This window comes from Brienomyrus brachyistius, chromosome 22, assembly GCF_023856365.1.
Source record: "Brienomyrus brachyistius isolate T26 chromosome 22, BBRACH_0.4, whole genome shotgun sequence".
Taxonomy (NCBI): domain Eukaryota; kingdom Metazoa; phylum Chordata; class Actinopteri; order Osteoglossiformes; family Mormyridae; genus Brienomyrus; species Brienomyrus brachyistius.
In genome coordinates, this window is record NC_064554.1 from 9,827,204 (window position 1) to 9,843,131 (window position 15,928).

General features: G+C 43.9%; 1 protein-coding gene across 2 annotated transcripts; it reads left to right on the forward strand.

The window, feature by feature from the left end:
• The first annotated feature begins 4,821 nt into the window (after positions 1-4,821).
• Positions 4,822-15,661, forward strand: csf2rb (colony stimulating factor 2 receptor subunit beta). 2 transcript variants are annotated; one of them, XM_048992319.1, is made up of 14 exons: positions 4,822-5,045; positions 7,937-8,107; positions 8,202-8,331; positions 8,978-9,138; positions 9,316-9,467; positions 9,667-9,811; positions 10,058-10,205; positions 10,396-10,550; positions 10,829-10,962; positions 11,120-11,288; positions 11,398-11,494; positions 12,095-12,164; positions 13,124-13,215; positions 13,351-15,661. In XM_048992319.1, the coding sequence occupies exons 2-14, from the start codon at positions 8,011-8,013 to the stop codon at positions 13,865-13,867; spliced, it is 2,067 nt and encodes a 688-aa protein (XP_048848276.1). In that variant the 5' UTR covers positions 4,822-5,045; positions 7,937-8,010; the 3' UTR covers positions 13,868-15,661. The 2 variants fall into 2 exon arrangements, with proteins under 2 accessions (XP_048848276.1, XP_048848277.1); XM_048992320.1 differs by lacking the exons at positions 4,822-5,045; positions 7,937-8,107; positions 8,202-8,331 and having other exon boundaries at positions 9,083-9,220.
• Positions 15,662-15,928: the final 267 nt, after the last annotated feature.

Below are 15,928 nucleotides of genomic sequence, written 5' to 3' on the forward strand. Positions count from 1 at the left end.
GCAAATTTTATTGCAAGCATTTAAAAATGCCTGCATTCTGCCATTTTTTTTGCTGCCTTTTTCAGGATTTGCTATCGTAGCAGAAATTTGCAGTTATACCTGCTGGTTTTTGCTACCTTGCCAAAATATCATATTCATACTTTAGAATGGATATTTGTATGCTGCCAGAAACTGCTATCTATAGTTTTCAATGGGATAAATGTAATGCCAGTGTAAGAATGTAATGTCAAATAAGTTTTGTTCCAGGAAAACAGAAACATAAATCATGTTAGTTGATTTTAAATATTTTACTTAAATTAAAACAGAGACTACAATTTAAAGTAGTCTCAACAAGGAAAACAAATACACATGTACTGTCAAGTTTAATGATAAACTTTGGTCCCATAATTATGGAATTCGGTCAGAATACAAACAATATATTACCACCTCAATTGTTTGTGATAAATACAAACATCAACAAAATGCAAACAACATGTAAGATAAACTATGTTACCACGCAAGGGTAGCAAACATTTTCAGACATTGTAGATGTGATATTGATTTACATGCTGTACTGCTTGGAAGCAATTTTTGTCGGGTAGGAACAAGGGCAGAACATACGTGATATAATGTCAGGACAGTATATGGTCAGGTCAGGTTGAGGAGCATCCAGTAATACAGCCTGCTGCCACGCCCACCAGACGACCAAACATCTCAGGGTCCCGGATGATGACTCAGGTCAACATGCAGCCTCTGTCACCCTCTGGTTGTCTATCTACCATAGCCAGTTACATGAGGCCTGGTCCGGCGGCTTGGGTCCTCAGCAATGAGGATCCTGCGAGTCAAATCAGTGTCAGGGAGTCGCCGTAACTGTCACTCCCTCACAATGCAGGTAAAGTGCCTCATTAGGGACTCAATAAGCAACTTGTTCATTTGACACAAAGTCAAACCCAAGGATTCTCAGAAAAGACACAGTGCCGAAAGAGTTCAGTCTACATTTCAAGTCAGGGGATGGTGTCCATGTCTCGCAGCCATATAGCAAAACATCCCATTCCAGCGACTGCATGCTCTCCGAATCTGGGTAAGTGAACCTCTCAGCGAGGTCGATATTGCCCCCCCCCCGCCCCCCCGCAAACAGATACACTGTGCGATGCGTGAAGGCACAGCGTATGCAGAGAGTGAATTTTCGTGTTCGCAGCCTAACCAGGTAGCTTCTCTCATGAATATTAATAAGTTTTCCCGAACTACCCTGAAAAAACAGGTAGTGCATGGCGATGGGAGCATGTTCACCGGCCAGTCGGATAGTTTCATGAATATAAATGAGTCTTCCCAAACCAGCATGCAAAATGAAAATTAGCGTGCAGACAAGTACGTTAACACGCAAAATTTAACCCAATTGCTTTGTCTCTTTACCTAATCATCGTATCACTGACTGGTGATTTCCTTTTTTGTTTATGGAGAATCATCACAACTATAAATGCCCTCGTGTAGCAGGGGGAAATGGATGAAATTTGCATTAATAACTGAGGTTTTTTTGGTATAGAGCAGTATGTAGGCCCACTAGAAAGTTTTCAAAATGAATCTCACTAGATATCTCAATTAGTGTTGCCTTGAACCACAAAAATGGGGCGGGACTGTAGATTGACGCTATTGATAGTGTCAGTGATAAGTCAGGTTACACGCAGCACGTCACGGTGTATTTCAAGCAAACTTGGGGAAAAAAATACTGATCCTCATACTGTCTGATTTTTCTATCTTTTTTTGCTGTATATATGCCATGAATTATATGCTCCATGCATTAAGGATAAGTAAGGTTGTAATTCTGTACTGACATTAGGGTTACCAACCGTCCCTTACAGTATGTAATACGGGAGCATCCCGCATTGCAAAATAAAGTGCTGCTTCCCGTACTATATGGGAGGATCCCATATTATGTAAGAGATGGCTGGCAACCCTAATGTCAGTACAGATAGACGAAAACGTCAGCCTCAGAGAAAAGAGAAAAAGGAACTTGTATTTTTTTTCCCAGGTTTGCCTGAAATACACCGTGACGCGCTGCAACGTAACCTCTCTTATCACTGACACTATCAGTAGCGTCAATCAACCCTAACACCTTTTTTGTGGTTCAAGACGCACATCCTCACCCAAGTGCGAATGACTTCTTTACTGTCCTGTCTAAAGATGTTATAGATGTTTTTGCTATTTTTTTTGCCATATTTTATTTTATTTTATTTATATATTATTAACTTTGTTGTTTTGTTGTACAAGTGCTTTCTGGTACTTGCCAGGCTATCATTGTAAATAAGAAATTGTTCTTAATGCACTACCTTGTAAAGTAAAGGTTGATGAATGAATGAATGAATGAATGAATGAATGAATGAATGAATGAATGAGATGAGATTACCTCTCAAACAGCCAAAAATAATGCAGTGGTTCTCAGCTATAGTACTGGGGACCCACTGTTATTGGCTGATTGACAGGTTATGCCGAAAAACTCCTGTGGATCAGGTCCCCCCCCCCACTTTAGATAACAGTGTCTGTCAAATACATAAATGAAATGTGAAGGACACTCACAGAGTCTGGTTCTGTGGGACCTGAGAAGCCCAGTGAAACCAGTAATGGAAGAACAGGGTGATAGCAGCACATGTCTAAGGAAACTGGCTAGTCTCTCTCTGGCTAGTTACGGACTGGAGCGCGGAAAGTTCTTGAATCACGTAGCAGGCGACTTGCTGTTGTACTGGCTTGAGATTGAAGTGTCAGCAAAGAGAGAGATATTCAAGGGAATGTGGAAGTGATCAAAATGTGAATGCTGGTATTTCTGAAATGCACAAGCTGGGGTAGATGAGGAAACTGTAGTTATGCTACTGGTAAATGATCATGCATACAAATGCCAACATCCCTTCACTGACGCCCAGTCACCAGCTGCTGCATGGCGCATGCAATGCCTATATCTGCATTTAGCAGTTTGCATCTAGCAAATGGCGAAAATGTGGAACTCCTAAAATAATGCCCTTAAATATAACGGCGTACAAAACTTAACTACTCAATCCCTGGAGGGGAGACTGATGTCTACCCCTAGAAAATGTCGCTGCATACATTTCGTTGGCTGGAAATTGTGTATATCCACAGCATATTACTATACAGTATATATACAACTAGATTACTTACAGGAACCGCTCAAACACTAATCATTTTACAACTTTCTGAAGGAGCAATTTCTAAACTCAACTAGTTATAAAGGTTTGTCTTTGTGATACCAGTAGTAAAGGAAAGGCAAATTAGCATGTATCATTCTTAGCGTGACGCTTCCCCTTTTTAAAGTTTTGTTAACACCCACACCCCTATTTTGGTTTTATGCCCAGCTGCAGGTGCGATGTGGTCTCCGCACATGTAGCAGACTCATAGCTGTCTTTCAAACACTCTTTCTACAGACTGAGCTCAGTTATGTCTGTAGGTTTAATGCAGGTGTCGAGCATTTTCGTTCCATCGTTGTCGCAGCTGCCTAACTTGTGCACAAGGCAGTGCGCAAGAGCAGATGCGCCGTGCATTCAGGAAGACATTCTCGCATGCTGCTATTAAAACGAGCTGTTATTTTTTTTTCCACTTGCGGCCTTCCTGTTAGCTTAAATGAGTCTGGCTGTTCTCCACTGACATCTCTCATTAACGAGGTGTTTTTGGCCACAGAACTGCAGCCAACAGGATGTTCTTTGTTCGTCACACAATTCTCTGCAAACCTGTAATGCATAAATACCAGGAAAGTGGCTGTTTCTCAGATGCTGGAACCTTTGTTTTCAGCACCATCAACTGTCTCACTTAGATCAGGTTAGGGTTAGATATTCTAAAATGCAATCGAACAGTAATATAAACCTCTTCACCCTCCTGCATACCGTATATATTCAATTGCAGCCACATAATTACTTTTGGAGAAGCAAGCAGTCTGTACTGCACAGTAAACTGGACACTGGCTGTAAACAGAAAAAGAAAACTTGTACGTGCGAGCATTTACTCTTGTACCCTTGATACTTAACTAGGTATCCAGATAAGTGCCAAGTTTGGGTGAGAGAAAAAGTAAATCAACACCCGCCACTGCCCTCTAGCGTCCGTGATGTGGTAACGGCGCCCTTACGACGATACATTATGATACATTTAAGAAATACCCCACCTGCATTCTGAGTGCCCGTACACTGCTGCCGGAATGAGGAGAAGCCATTCATAATATATTTTTTTCAAATCTTTTTCAGGTGTGATATGAACATGTCAAACGGCAACCAAATACTCTTTGGAACTTTCAGGGGCGTTTTTTGTAAATGCCATTCACTCAAAATAAATTTGGTGATCGTTTAAAGGGTTTGCGAATATTAATACATACCTTTCAAATGCACTGAGAACTTATGTGAGAATATTTATAGTGAATTATTACATGCCGAAATATAGCCATGGCGTCCCTTATATCCAGTAATTCTGGAAATGTAGGCCACTTCTCTTTAACATCTTTTTAACTATTGCGCCTAATGTATTTAACGTTTTTATATTTGTTGTTAAGACCGCATCTCCGAGAGCGCTGCATTCAAAAAATAGTATTTAATCACGCTATTATCTACTGTAATAGCATCTACTTAAGCTATAAGTGATGCCCATTTTAAAATTTTAAAGTGAAAGACTAAAGCAGGATGATCTGGATAAGTTTTATTTAGTGTGTTAAAATGAACTGTACCGACAGCGTGCTCGCTTTCACCTCATACACGCTGAATGTGTGTATTACTAGAAGACTCGAAGACAGCCGAAAGATGGATGACGCTCACCGCCCCCTCCTAATAATCCCCCGAAAAAGGGGAAGGGATCGGCTCAGAAATTTGCGGCGCCTCATACCCGTACAGAAGTAAATGACAGCTGCTTTTGCGGAATAACGGGGTGGGGGTGGGCCTCTGGGCTTTCCATTAATTTAAAGCAAACTGCACTCCAGCAAAATTTCAGAAAATAATGAGGGACGCTGTAAAATAGCAATTATTAGCGGAAGCCGGGGAAAAGTGTCCGGGCGAAGAATCGGACCGCAACATCAGTACATGGTGAGTATTATATCCATCCATCCATTTTCCAAACCGCTTATCCTACTGGGTCGCGGGGGGTCCGGAGCCTATCCCGGAAACAATGGGCACGAGGCAGGGAACAACCCAGGATGGGGGGCCAGCCCATCGCAGGGTGAGTATTATACAAAGTTTTTATTTCTAAATGCATTCATCAATAAGATTCTCTTGGATTTTGTTTTCCCTTGTCTTTGGATTTGATCAACATGTGGTTCTTCATCGGAAGAACAACCTTTACTCCGTTAACGAATAATGTGCTGTCGGCGCAAATTTTATTAACTCTAATACCAGTTAACTGCAACAAAGGCATTTCTTTTTATAAACTTCTGCGAAGTAATGCAAACTTTTGAGAAGAGTATGAAACCGGTTGCTTGTCTGTTCGTTTAAGGAGTTTAAACTAAATAATACTAAGTGGTTCTCGTGTTTTATCCTACAGTATTGTAAAAGCGGAGTACAGAAAAAGATCTAAAAATAACAAGGTCAAAAAAGCCAGAGCAAATGTTTTGATATATTACATCAAACTAGACGCACAGGCGGTATTTGTCAAAATGATTTTCCACCGTCTAAATTTAGTTTTGCCGGTCATGCTACTTTTCTGGATAAATCACTTACAGTAAACTGATGAACGATTTAATAATGCAGAAATGTTTTATACCCACATTTTTATATTGTCTTGCATATATTTTTCATATGCATGGTCATTTTACTGATATTTAAAAACAATGGCACGGTTTATTTATGTTTGAATTTTCCAGTACCAAAATAAAGCAAGACGCTTTCTTAATATATACAGTACCAGTCAAAAATCTGGACACACCGATAGAAAGGTTAATTTGTTTTAATTCTGTACATCTTAGAATAATTCTAAAGACATACATATAAAACATCATATATAAAATGATGCACTTGTTAAAAAAAATTAAAATGTTGGGGGGGGGGGGGGGGGGCAGCTCTATGGGTTGAGACTCAGAAGGTTGGCGGCTCAAATCCCGTGATCAACAGAGTGATTCTACCATTTGGGCTTTTCAGCATGGGCCCACCTTCTGTCCACCTTCTATCTCTCTCCCCTCCTCTGTCCCTCTTCTGTTCCCATCCCCCTTTTTGATATGGACGGCTTTCTGTCTCTCATGACCTCCAATACTGAATTTGTCTTGTTCCACTTCTCTTTTGATACCCAACGTCATCCTGTGTGACTCCAGTTCAGTAATTTCACAAGAACACGGAACCCTTTATGAATATCACATTATTGCTAAGAGTGTGAATTTTCCCACCATACTAGGGGGGAAATCATTCAGCGAACAGCAACAGAAAAAATATTCTTAAAATAAGGAAAAAAATTAGATAAGACAAGACAAGACAAGATACAACTTTATTGATCCCACACTGGGGAAATTTACTGGTTAAAATAGCCAATGGAAATAAATAGAAATAGAAAACAAAATGGACGCAGTGCAATTATTAATAAATACATACAAAAACAAATACTATTAAAGGCACATGGTGTATATTGTCCCCCATGGTTTAACGCTTAAAGCACATTTTAAAGACATGTCTGTAATATTTAGATTGATCCTTGCCGTCATGTTGCCGCAAATACCGTGGGCAAGTGTAGTGGGATCACAAAAGCATTCTGAGGGAATGCAAACTTTTGCCCGGAATCACAAAAGTATTGCAAGAGAACACAAAACTAATTTTAAAATATTTTCCCACCCTGACCTTTAAGGGGCGACTTAGACGACAAACAACAAAATCACAACAAATGGTCTAAACGAGGTTATTGGCTACGGTGACTCATTAAAATTCAAACGGATTAATTGCAGTTTGGATGTGAATGTTTCACATCATGTTCAAACGAATGTTTGAATATCGTTTAAAAAAAGACAGCCACTGCTAGTCACTGGGGGTGTACCCTCAATGATCTGCCAATTGTAGACATAACTGTAGGTAAATGTACCTATTAATGTACAGGAATGAACCTGAGGAACATTTCTGTACCATTGTAACATTAATGCTGTTTGTACCTTTGGTACATTCCTCAGAGTCCATTACTGTACCATAAAAGGTACAATTACAAGGGTACATGGTAGACTGTCAGAAAAATGTACAATGTACACAATTAGACTTGCAGAAATGCAGTGGATATTGCGCTGATATAGCAAACATTCATATGTAATTAAAAGTCAATACCTAACAATGGTACAGAGCAGAAACTGGATGTAAATATAAATATTGCACCCAGTGGATATGAATAGAAATTACTCATGTATTTGCAGTGGATATTGCACAAATGAAAATAACATTTATGGGTGATGGACATTCAGCTGGAGAATTTAATGGACTTTCGTTAACTGTGGTGTTATAGAGTCTAATGGATGTATTGTTGGCCTAACCGGACAGGTGAGCTGTACGGCTCTATCCATGTCTGTCTCGCAGCGCCGGAGAACAGCATCTCTGCCTAGTTTACATGTCTATGCAAAGTTAAGTTTTTAAGCAGCTGGAGTTTAGGGCTATGGATGGGTTTAGATCTCAAAGGGACACAACTACTTCCCAAGGAAATAGGTTCAGTCATTGGGCTGGCGATGAAGCCTTTTTCATTTTCATAAAAGAGCCGGCTGAATAAATTTGGCGAGCTTAGCGCACAGTTAGTACCCCTCCGGGTAAGAAAGCTGTGAGAAAACATTTTGCAGCGGCACAGAAATCCTAACTGCGTATGTGTTATGAGCTCAGCAGCTTGGTGTGGACCGCGCTGACGATGCTGTCACTGTCATGCAGCTCTGCATATCTGCTCGAGCCATCTCGCCTGCCGCAGCACTCAGAGACGCTATAACCTACCGCTTAGCCCTCAGAATCCTCCTCTTGTTCTCCTTGCGCAGAGTGAGCGAGGCCAGCGGGGCTGCCAGCACGTGCCTGCAGACCTGAGGCTGGCCCTCCCTTCGCTGTAGGAAGGATGATTCTCGTGTGGATGATGTGTATTTCTGCCCTCCCCATCCTGGCCTTCACCTCTTCACCTGTGTCCTGTAAGCTCAATGCCTGCTCAGAACACGGTAAGGGCGGCACCCTAACTCAGGGCTAAGCCGGAATGGGGAGGAGGTGTCCGACAGCTCTTCTAAACATGCCAATCCTCCTTCCCTTGTCCAGTTTCCTCCCTGGTAGACTCGGTCCAGTGCTACAATGACTACAGCACGCACATTCGCTGTACATGGCCAGAAAGCACAGAGGAACACCAGCTGGAGAATCTCTCTCTCTACCACAGCGACGCTGAGGGCAGGTGTGATGGTGGAGGGGATGACGGATGAATCTTCTGGATCGTATGGATGTGTACGGATGGATGTATGACAGAATGAATTGTTGCCAAATACTGTACCTTAACTAATATGCCACCTACTGGGCAGGTGTTCAGATTACAGGGAGCAGGACTGACAAACATGGAATAATGGGGAATGGAAGATAACATGGGGTTAGGGTTAGGGTTAGGTTTAGGGTTAGGAATCAGGATGTGAAGTAGAGCAATATGAAGCAGCTGTAGTGGTGCTGAACGGTAATGTTGACAACCCAAGTGTGCAGCAGAGTGTAGCAAAGCAGCAGCCCTATCAGGCACAGAAAAGCATACACTGCACAGCTAAGGGCAGCAATGGACGATAAGAAAGGGGGAAAGCGATGGATCCCCCTCCGGCCTTGATCAGGATAAGTGGATGCACAAATGGATGGATGGATGCACAAATGGATGGAGGGATGCATAAATAGATGGATGGATGACCTACAGTATTTGTGTTGGGTACAAATCCCAAGGTGGGCAGGACTGTTATGAGATGCCTATGACAAAGAATTTTGGGTAACCCTGTCCACCCTCAGTGCTGCAGCCTCCTCCATGTCATGGCCTCAGAGTAATGCCCCCCCTGCTCCACCCTTTCCAGGGAATCGCCCTGTGTGGCATACAGCCCTCCTGAAGGCCACCGCGCAGAAAGGTGGTGTCGCTACAACACCACCCGGTTTGTCAAGGGCATCAAGCATGAATTCTTCTTCAAGGTCCCGCTCCCCCCACCGGTGTCCAAGGGGATGATCCTGTCGCAACACGGTCAGTGTGGTTGCCGTGGCCCCCATTCTGATGTTGTCATGGGAACCCTCTCCCCCAAAATACTCACTAAAACAGCATACTTGTAAGTCCTGAGAAAATGTGAAAACGTGATTTAATCACGTCTGCAGGCCCTGAAGCAGAGTGACTGGGTTTGATTCTGACATTCCCTTTTCGCAGTGAAAGTTCGCTCACCCCCAGCTCTGTTCCAGCAAGCCTTGCACAATGGCAGCAGCTTCCTGTCTTGGCACAACCCCTTGCCCTCAGGGTCAACCCTGTACCCGAAGCTGAGGTACGAGGTCGGCTATAGGAGGCCTGGCCACGACTGGATGGTATGTTTGCTCATACTCTACTGACATGAGTCTGACTTCAGGCAAGTGGCCTTGAGACCCATGGTAGATGTGAAAAGTAAAAGTAACCCAGCCACCATGGATTAGAAGGCCTCGTTCCACCAGTAGCTAAACGCAGGAGGCAGGCGTCTGTGAATTGTGATATGCTGGCTTTCATGTAGTCCTTTTATTCATTCTGCAGGTGCTGGACGTTTCACAAACAAATACGACAATCAGCAAGGAATGGCTGGTACCCAGTAGCGAGTATGAGGCAAGGGTGAGGGCACGGGCGGGTGAGGGCCCGTGGAGCGACTGGAGCCCCCGGGTGCTGTGGCAGACCGAGGAGGGTGAGTGTCAAGCATGCGTCAGCAAACGGCCCCCATGCTGAATTGCTTAATTGACCATCCATAAGCAAGCACATGGCCAGCTGCCCTACACTCAGCACCCCCTCTTTGGTGTGATGTAGCTGAGGTCCACACTGCACGCTACATGTCCAGGATCTCATTTAAATCACAGAGCAGTTGGGCAGTAAGGAGGATGGTTAGATGGAGAGCCGCAAAGCGGGTGTCTGCTTACGATCTTCCCCCCTTCAGCCCCGGGGCCTGAAGGCCCTTCCAACCTTCAGTGTCTGTCTGATGGAGACGTGACAGTGAGCTGCAGCTGGGAACTGAAGAGGGAGTCTGCTCAGTTCATCACTTACAACCTATTGTACCAGCCGCAACGCGACCGCAACATCACACAGTGAGTGTTCACACTGGGACTGTCCCACCAATCAAGGGTACAACAGCGCTATCCTCTAGAGTCTAAGCACCACTTTACTAGTGGTGTTCCTAATCCCTGGATTATCTGGTGCGAGACTGAAGCCCTGTGGGTGCAGCCCAGTCTCATGCATCCTTCTCACACCCTACCTCTCCCCCCCCCCCCCCCATAGACCCCAGAGGTGTTATGAGACAGTCCTGGTTACCAGTGACTCCCGCGACCCCGTGCTCAGGTTCAGCTGTTCATTCTCCATGCCTGTAGATGAGGAACTCTGGGTTGAGCTCACTCCTGCCCACGTTACTAAGCAGTTTCTCTCTCACAGTCACAGTAAGTTCCCCCGCTTTCTCCAGTCCCAACCGCTCGTTCGCTATTACAATTTTTCTGTAGTGAAACGCCGGCGACTTTCGGAAAAGGATACGTCACATGAGCGGACGCCATTAGCAGTTCCTCCTGTCTGCACAGCAAGACCTCTCTACATTATAGCAGTACACAATGTAAAATGACCCATTGGTATGGCATGTTTCACAGCTTATGATGGTGCTGCCATCTTGTGGCCAAAAATAGCACAGCAGGCACCAATGCATAAGTGTCGATCTCCCACGCAGTATATCCCTCCCCTCCGAGCCCTGTGCACTTGAGACAGGATGGCCAGGACTGGCTGCTCACCTGGACCATCCCGGAATACAACTCCAAAATTCAACTCTCTCATGAGGTGCGCTACTGGGACTCTGAAACAAAGGTAAGGGAGGATGCCTGTGCGTCAGCATGTTCGCAGGATTGAACGTGCTCAAGATCAGCTATCAGATTATACTTATCCTCAGTCACCTGTTTGCTCTGCATTTAAATTGCTGATCTTCATCCTTGTCTTCCTCTTCACTCCCTGGGTCTGACACCAGGACCACAAATATTTCAACATGTCTGTGCACCTCAACTTGTACCACATATATGGAGCCACCCTGCGCCCTGCTACCCACTACTGGGCACAGGTGCGAGCAGTGCCCGCTGAGTACTTCACGGGCCGACCCTCCGAGTGGACGAAACCGGTGGAGTGGGACACCCCTCCAGGTAAAATCACACCTCCGACTGCCACCATCGGGATCTTAAAGCCCATACAGAAACCTCTGGATTCAAAGCAGAATCTCTTTGTTTGCGTACATCCTTCCTGTGCTTCTAGGGTCATGGTCAATGCCCAAGATCGTGTACATCTCCGTTGCGGTGTTGGTGACCATACTCTTCCTCGGCCTGTATGTGAGCTTTCCCACTTTCCACAGGTAACCGTTATTGCTATAGCTTGTGTTCATATTTTAGAATAGAACAGAATAGTTATTACACAACGTACATCGAAATTCAAAAAGCGCTTGTCCAGATTAGTGCAAACTCGACCAACAACCATGGCAACAACACACAATAAATACAAAAAGTCTTCAAATTAAATGAAATAGAGCAGCTTGATAGGGACATGTGGGTATATAAGATATAAATTTGTGCATAGGAGCTTGAGGGGTGAAGCAAACAGTTAATATTGCACTTTGATGGGGAGTCATAGCACTCAGTTCACATAAAGCGTTTGGAAAGAATCTGTTTTTAAACCTGGTGGTTTATGTCTTAATTGACCTTTACTGCCTGCCAGAGGTGAACAGCTCAAACGGGTAGTGACCAGGATGTGAGTAGTCTTTAACACTCAAGGCAGCATGTGGGAAAATTGCCATGCTCATTTCCCAAAAAGGGAAGCTGACGTTTTACCCAGGAATGAGGAACTTTAACTTGTCAGTAAGCAACAAGCCCACACAGTGTATGTGATGTTAGAAATATGCTACATGCATCCACATTACAGAATAATAACATTTTGTTGGTGTTTTTCATGCTCCCAGGTGGTTAGTCAGCTGGGACGTGTCCCTTCCCTCTCCCATCAAGAGCAAAGTTTTGGAAGGAATCTTAAAGGTGGGTTTCTCCTCCAGTCTGTGCTGCACTCATTATGTGAGACGCCCATCGGAATGATGTCACACCTCATCTTGACATTCCAGCATTAACGTGCCACCAGATCACAGAGAACTGACCGGTCCGTGAGTTATTCTTCTAAACTGAGTGGGCATATGAGGCGAACGAGAGATGAAACAGGAAACAAGATGTTCTCCAGAACCTGGCACACCTGTATCTATCTAAACAGCTTGAAATGGACACAGACAGTAACTGTTTTCCACACAAATAATTATACAATTAGAAATAATTACTATAGTGTTGTTGTAGGACATGATGCAAGGAACAAAGGAATCGCACACAAATGATCCAATCCTAAAGGTGATGGGTATAATGAGGTCATTTTGTATCAGAACACAGTCCCATCCCCTGTTGAATAAAACTGACAATGAACATCCATCCTGGAAATGAACACATGACATTCTTAAGGGGGACAGTGATGTTAATTTCACTGGAGCACTGGGTGACATCCATGGGTCGTCTCTTCTCCTTTCCGCATTACTATCAGAGTTACCACGCAAATAAGGTCCAACCTCTAATTGGCAGAAAACAGCAACCCCGTCCACTACAGCTTTCAAAAGCTCCTATTGTGACCAAACTGTATTTCCTCCTCCTGCTCATCTTTGGCTCACTTGCAATTTTTCTTTCTCTGTCGTTTTTCATAAATATGACTCTCTAGTCTTACTCCTATCAATCTGCAAACTACCTTGTCATATTTCTTCTGTTTAATATTTAATATTAATATTTACTAATGGGAGTTTGACCAAACCAACGGGAACCACCTCTAAAGCTCTTAAATGAATTGTCAACACAAATGAATAACTCCAAGATGGGTACATTAAAGGGCCCCCTCAGGGGATTCGAACCCACAACCATTCTATCAAAAGTGTAGCTGATGTCACATCTGTGCTCCCCCTTCACAGCGGTCCCAGAGTACATGGATAGTGCCCCACAGGGAGGTTGAGAGAGCCCGGATCTGTTCAGTCCAGGTCCTGGACAACGTCCCTCCTCCCAGGTGAGCATCACAGTTTCACTGTGCTCTCACCACTTATTGTCGACATGCACCCAAAAAGAGCTGAACTTTGTGTAAAAAACGAGACCACCACCAGCTACGATGTGGCTGTAAACCAGGGCTGCCTTTCCCTCCTAGTTTCTCAGATGCTGACCGGTACAGCTTCAGCAGCCTACACTCCGAGTCTGAGGAGAAAATCCAGCAGGAGAACTCCTCTGTCAGCTTCAACGGGCCATACCTGCTGTGTCCTGCCATATCCAGATCTCTGGGCTCCCTGGTCAATGCCGGTGCTCAGGGCGGCACCGAAGACTCCCTGTCCTGGTCTGTCTCACTGGGTTCCCAGCTTGCCCTTTCCCTCCGGGAATTCGCCACTGGCTACGTCAGGATTCCATCGCCTCTCGCCATCTTGCCAGTGGACAGCAATGTAGCCACGCAGGGCACTGATTTTGTGGCAGGTGGATATGTAGGCTGCCCACTAGCGGCAAGCGGAACAGCCAAGACAGAGTCATGGTGCGGACCCAGCTGTGAGCCCCCTGAGTGTGACCCCCCAGCCTACACCCCCACTCCACCTTCCTTCCTCTCCAACGCTCTGGGTCACATGTCTGATAACTACTGCCTAACGAAGGGGAGCCAAGCAGAGCATACTACAGAATGAAGATGCACGAACAAGCCATGCGCTGTCCCTTTGTGTGAAAATAAGCTAGCAAAAAGGAGAGCAGAGTCGTATACCACTCGCACAAACATGTCAGCACCTTACGTAACCATATATTTCAATATTACCTTTTATAGACAACTGTATTACTATACGATTACCAGCTTATCTGTAAAAACTGGACACTGTGTATCCTGTTACATACTGCATTATTATAGATAGGGCATTTGCTTCGGCACATATCATTCACTTACATTTCTCTGTATTTCATAAATCCATTACAGTTTTTCATGACTGTCCTGGCACATCTCTTAAAACCTACTTAACATTCTCACGAGTATAACAGCATTTCTCGAAACAGTTCCTGCACATGGCACGAGAGTAAGGTTAGGCTGCAACAAACCAAAACAACTGATGCATGTCTCAGAAGCAAATATCTCCACCAATTCATTGGTCGGTGACACCAAGATGAAAAGTACAGCCAGCATTGTTTAACCACGAGAGTCGAAATGCCTAGATACATTGTTTACGTATCTTCCCAAGCGGCACGATCCTGAATGATAGCTGTTTAACACTTTAGCTGTTTTACTGTGGGTGACTGATCACACAACAGTATAACAGAAAAACACCAAAACGGTAATACAAGAATGATAAAATGGCAACAAAATAATGTCCTGTGGGGGTCACGTACAATGCTGTGGTGATTACTCCTATTTTTTTGCAAATGTTGCACTTTTTCTCAGACGCTTTGGAACACTGACAAATCGTCCTTAACATTTGCAAATCAGTAAGTGCATTTCTCAAAATAATTCATACAAATAGCCACACAATTGATTACCTGCAAAAGCCCATAACTTGCTCAGAATCCTTAGTTCATCTCTTTAAAGTAAATATTTATGGCAATGAATGTATCAGTGCCATCGGAATGACAAATCTTTTTGCCATTGTTTAAAAACAATGTAGTCAAATTGTTTAGTCATGTTGCCAATGTGACTCTGTACAAGTATTTTCTGATGTAAACTGGCTAAGGTTTTGATGATAATGATGGAAAATGAACAAGACTGTACTTATTCTGTATGGCATTTAACAGCTTCAACAGTTACATGTGCTGTACATACAGCCGCGGAAAAAATTCAGAGACCTGCACTCTATGTTTTTAAACAAATCTGCATTTTTAAATCCTGGTTTAATTATGGTTCTGCTGGCAGAAGGCTACACTGAGCAGCAAGTAGCTTCTACAGTAGGTTCAAAATTTATAAGAGAGCAGTACTCAAGAGTAAGGTGAAACAAGACCCTGGGAACGACCGGAAACCAGCCAGGTAAATGGCAGAAGCGTATCTGTTTTATGTGTGAATGATTGAGGACACAGTTGTTCTACCAAAATTCAGCTGCAGCCTTCGATCAGCCTCCGCTATTGTAAGACTGTGATTGAGGAGATGGTCCACAGTTGTGACAGTTGTGATACAGGATATTTTGACAGCATATCAAGCATTTTGACTCTCATGGTTAAAACGATACTGGTTGTACTTTTCATTTTGGTGGGACTGACTAATTCACTGGTGTAATTATGTGCTTTTGAGACGTAACTTAATTGTTTTGGGTAAGTTACAGGCTTTTGCAGTTAAACCGTACTGTTGTACTACTGTATACGCATAAAGTGTTTTGGGAAATGCTGTTACTGTGCAGTTGTGAGTATGTGAAGTTTCACAAAATGTGCCAAAATAATTGAGAAAAACTGTAATGCAAATGACACAATAGAGAAATGCATATCTCTGTAAATAAAGCACCTCATCTCTGCCTGTGATGCATGTGGAATAATCCCTCGAGGACGTCGTCTGTCTCTGAACAAAGTTGAGTATTTCTGATAGCTGGAGTTCCCCTCTGAAGACGTGCATTTCTGAAGCCTCGCCACACCCAGAGTCCCGCGGGGATCTCCCTGCACCAGCTGCGTCCTCCTGGTGGGGAGGGGGGGGGGGGGCAAACTGCAGATTATATCCTACAGCACCCCCTGCTTTTCTCTCCCTTCCCTAACAGCTGTCTCTCCTACACCATTTATGAGACAAG

Bases quoted from the DNA above. Each gene is read 5' to 3' on its own strand.
- csf2rb (XM_048992319.1), top strand. From the start codon at position 8,011: ATGATTCTCGTGTGGATGATGTGTATTTCTGCCCTCCCCATCCTGGCC. The intron at 11,495-12,094 runs GTAACCGTTATT...TCATGCTCCCAG, and splicing joins AGCTTTCCCACTTTCCACAG to GTGGTTAGTCAGCTGGGACG. The intron at 12,165-13,123 runs GTGGGTTTCTCC...CCCCCTTCACAG, and splicing joins TTTTGGAAGGAATCTTAAAG to CGGTCCCAGAGTACATGGAT.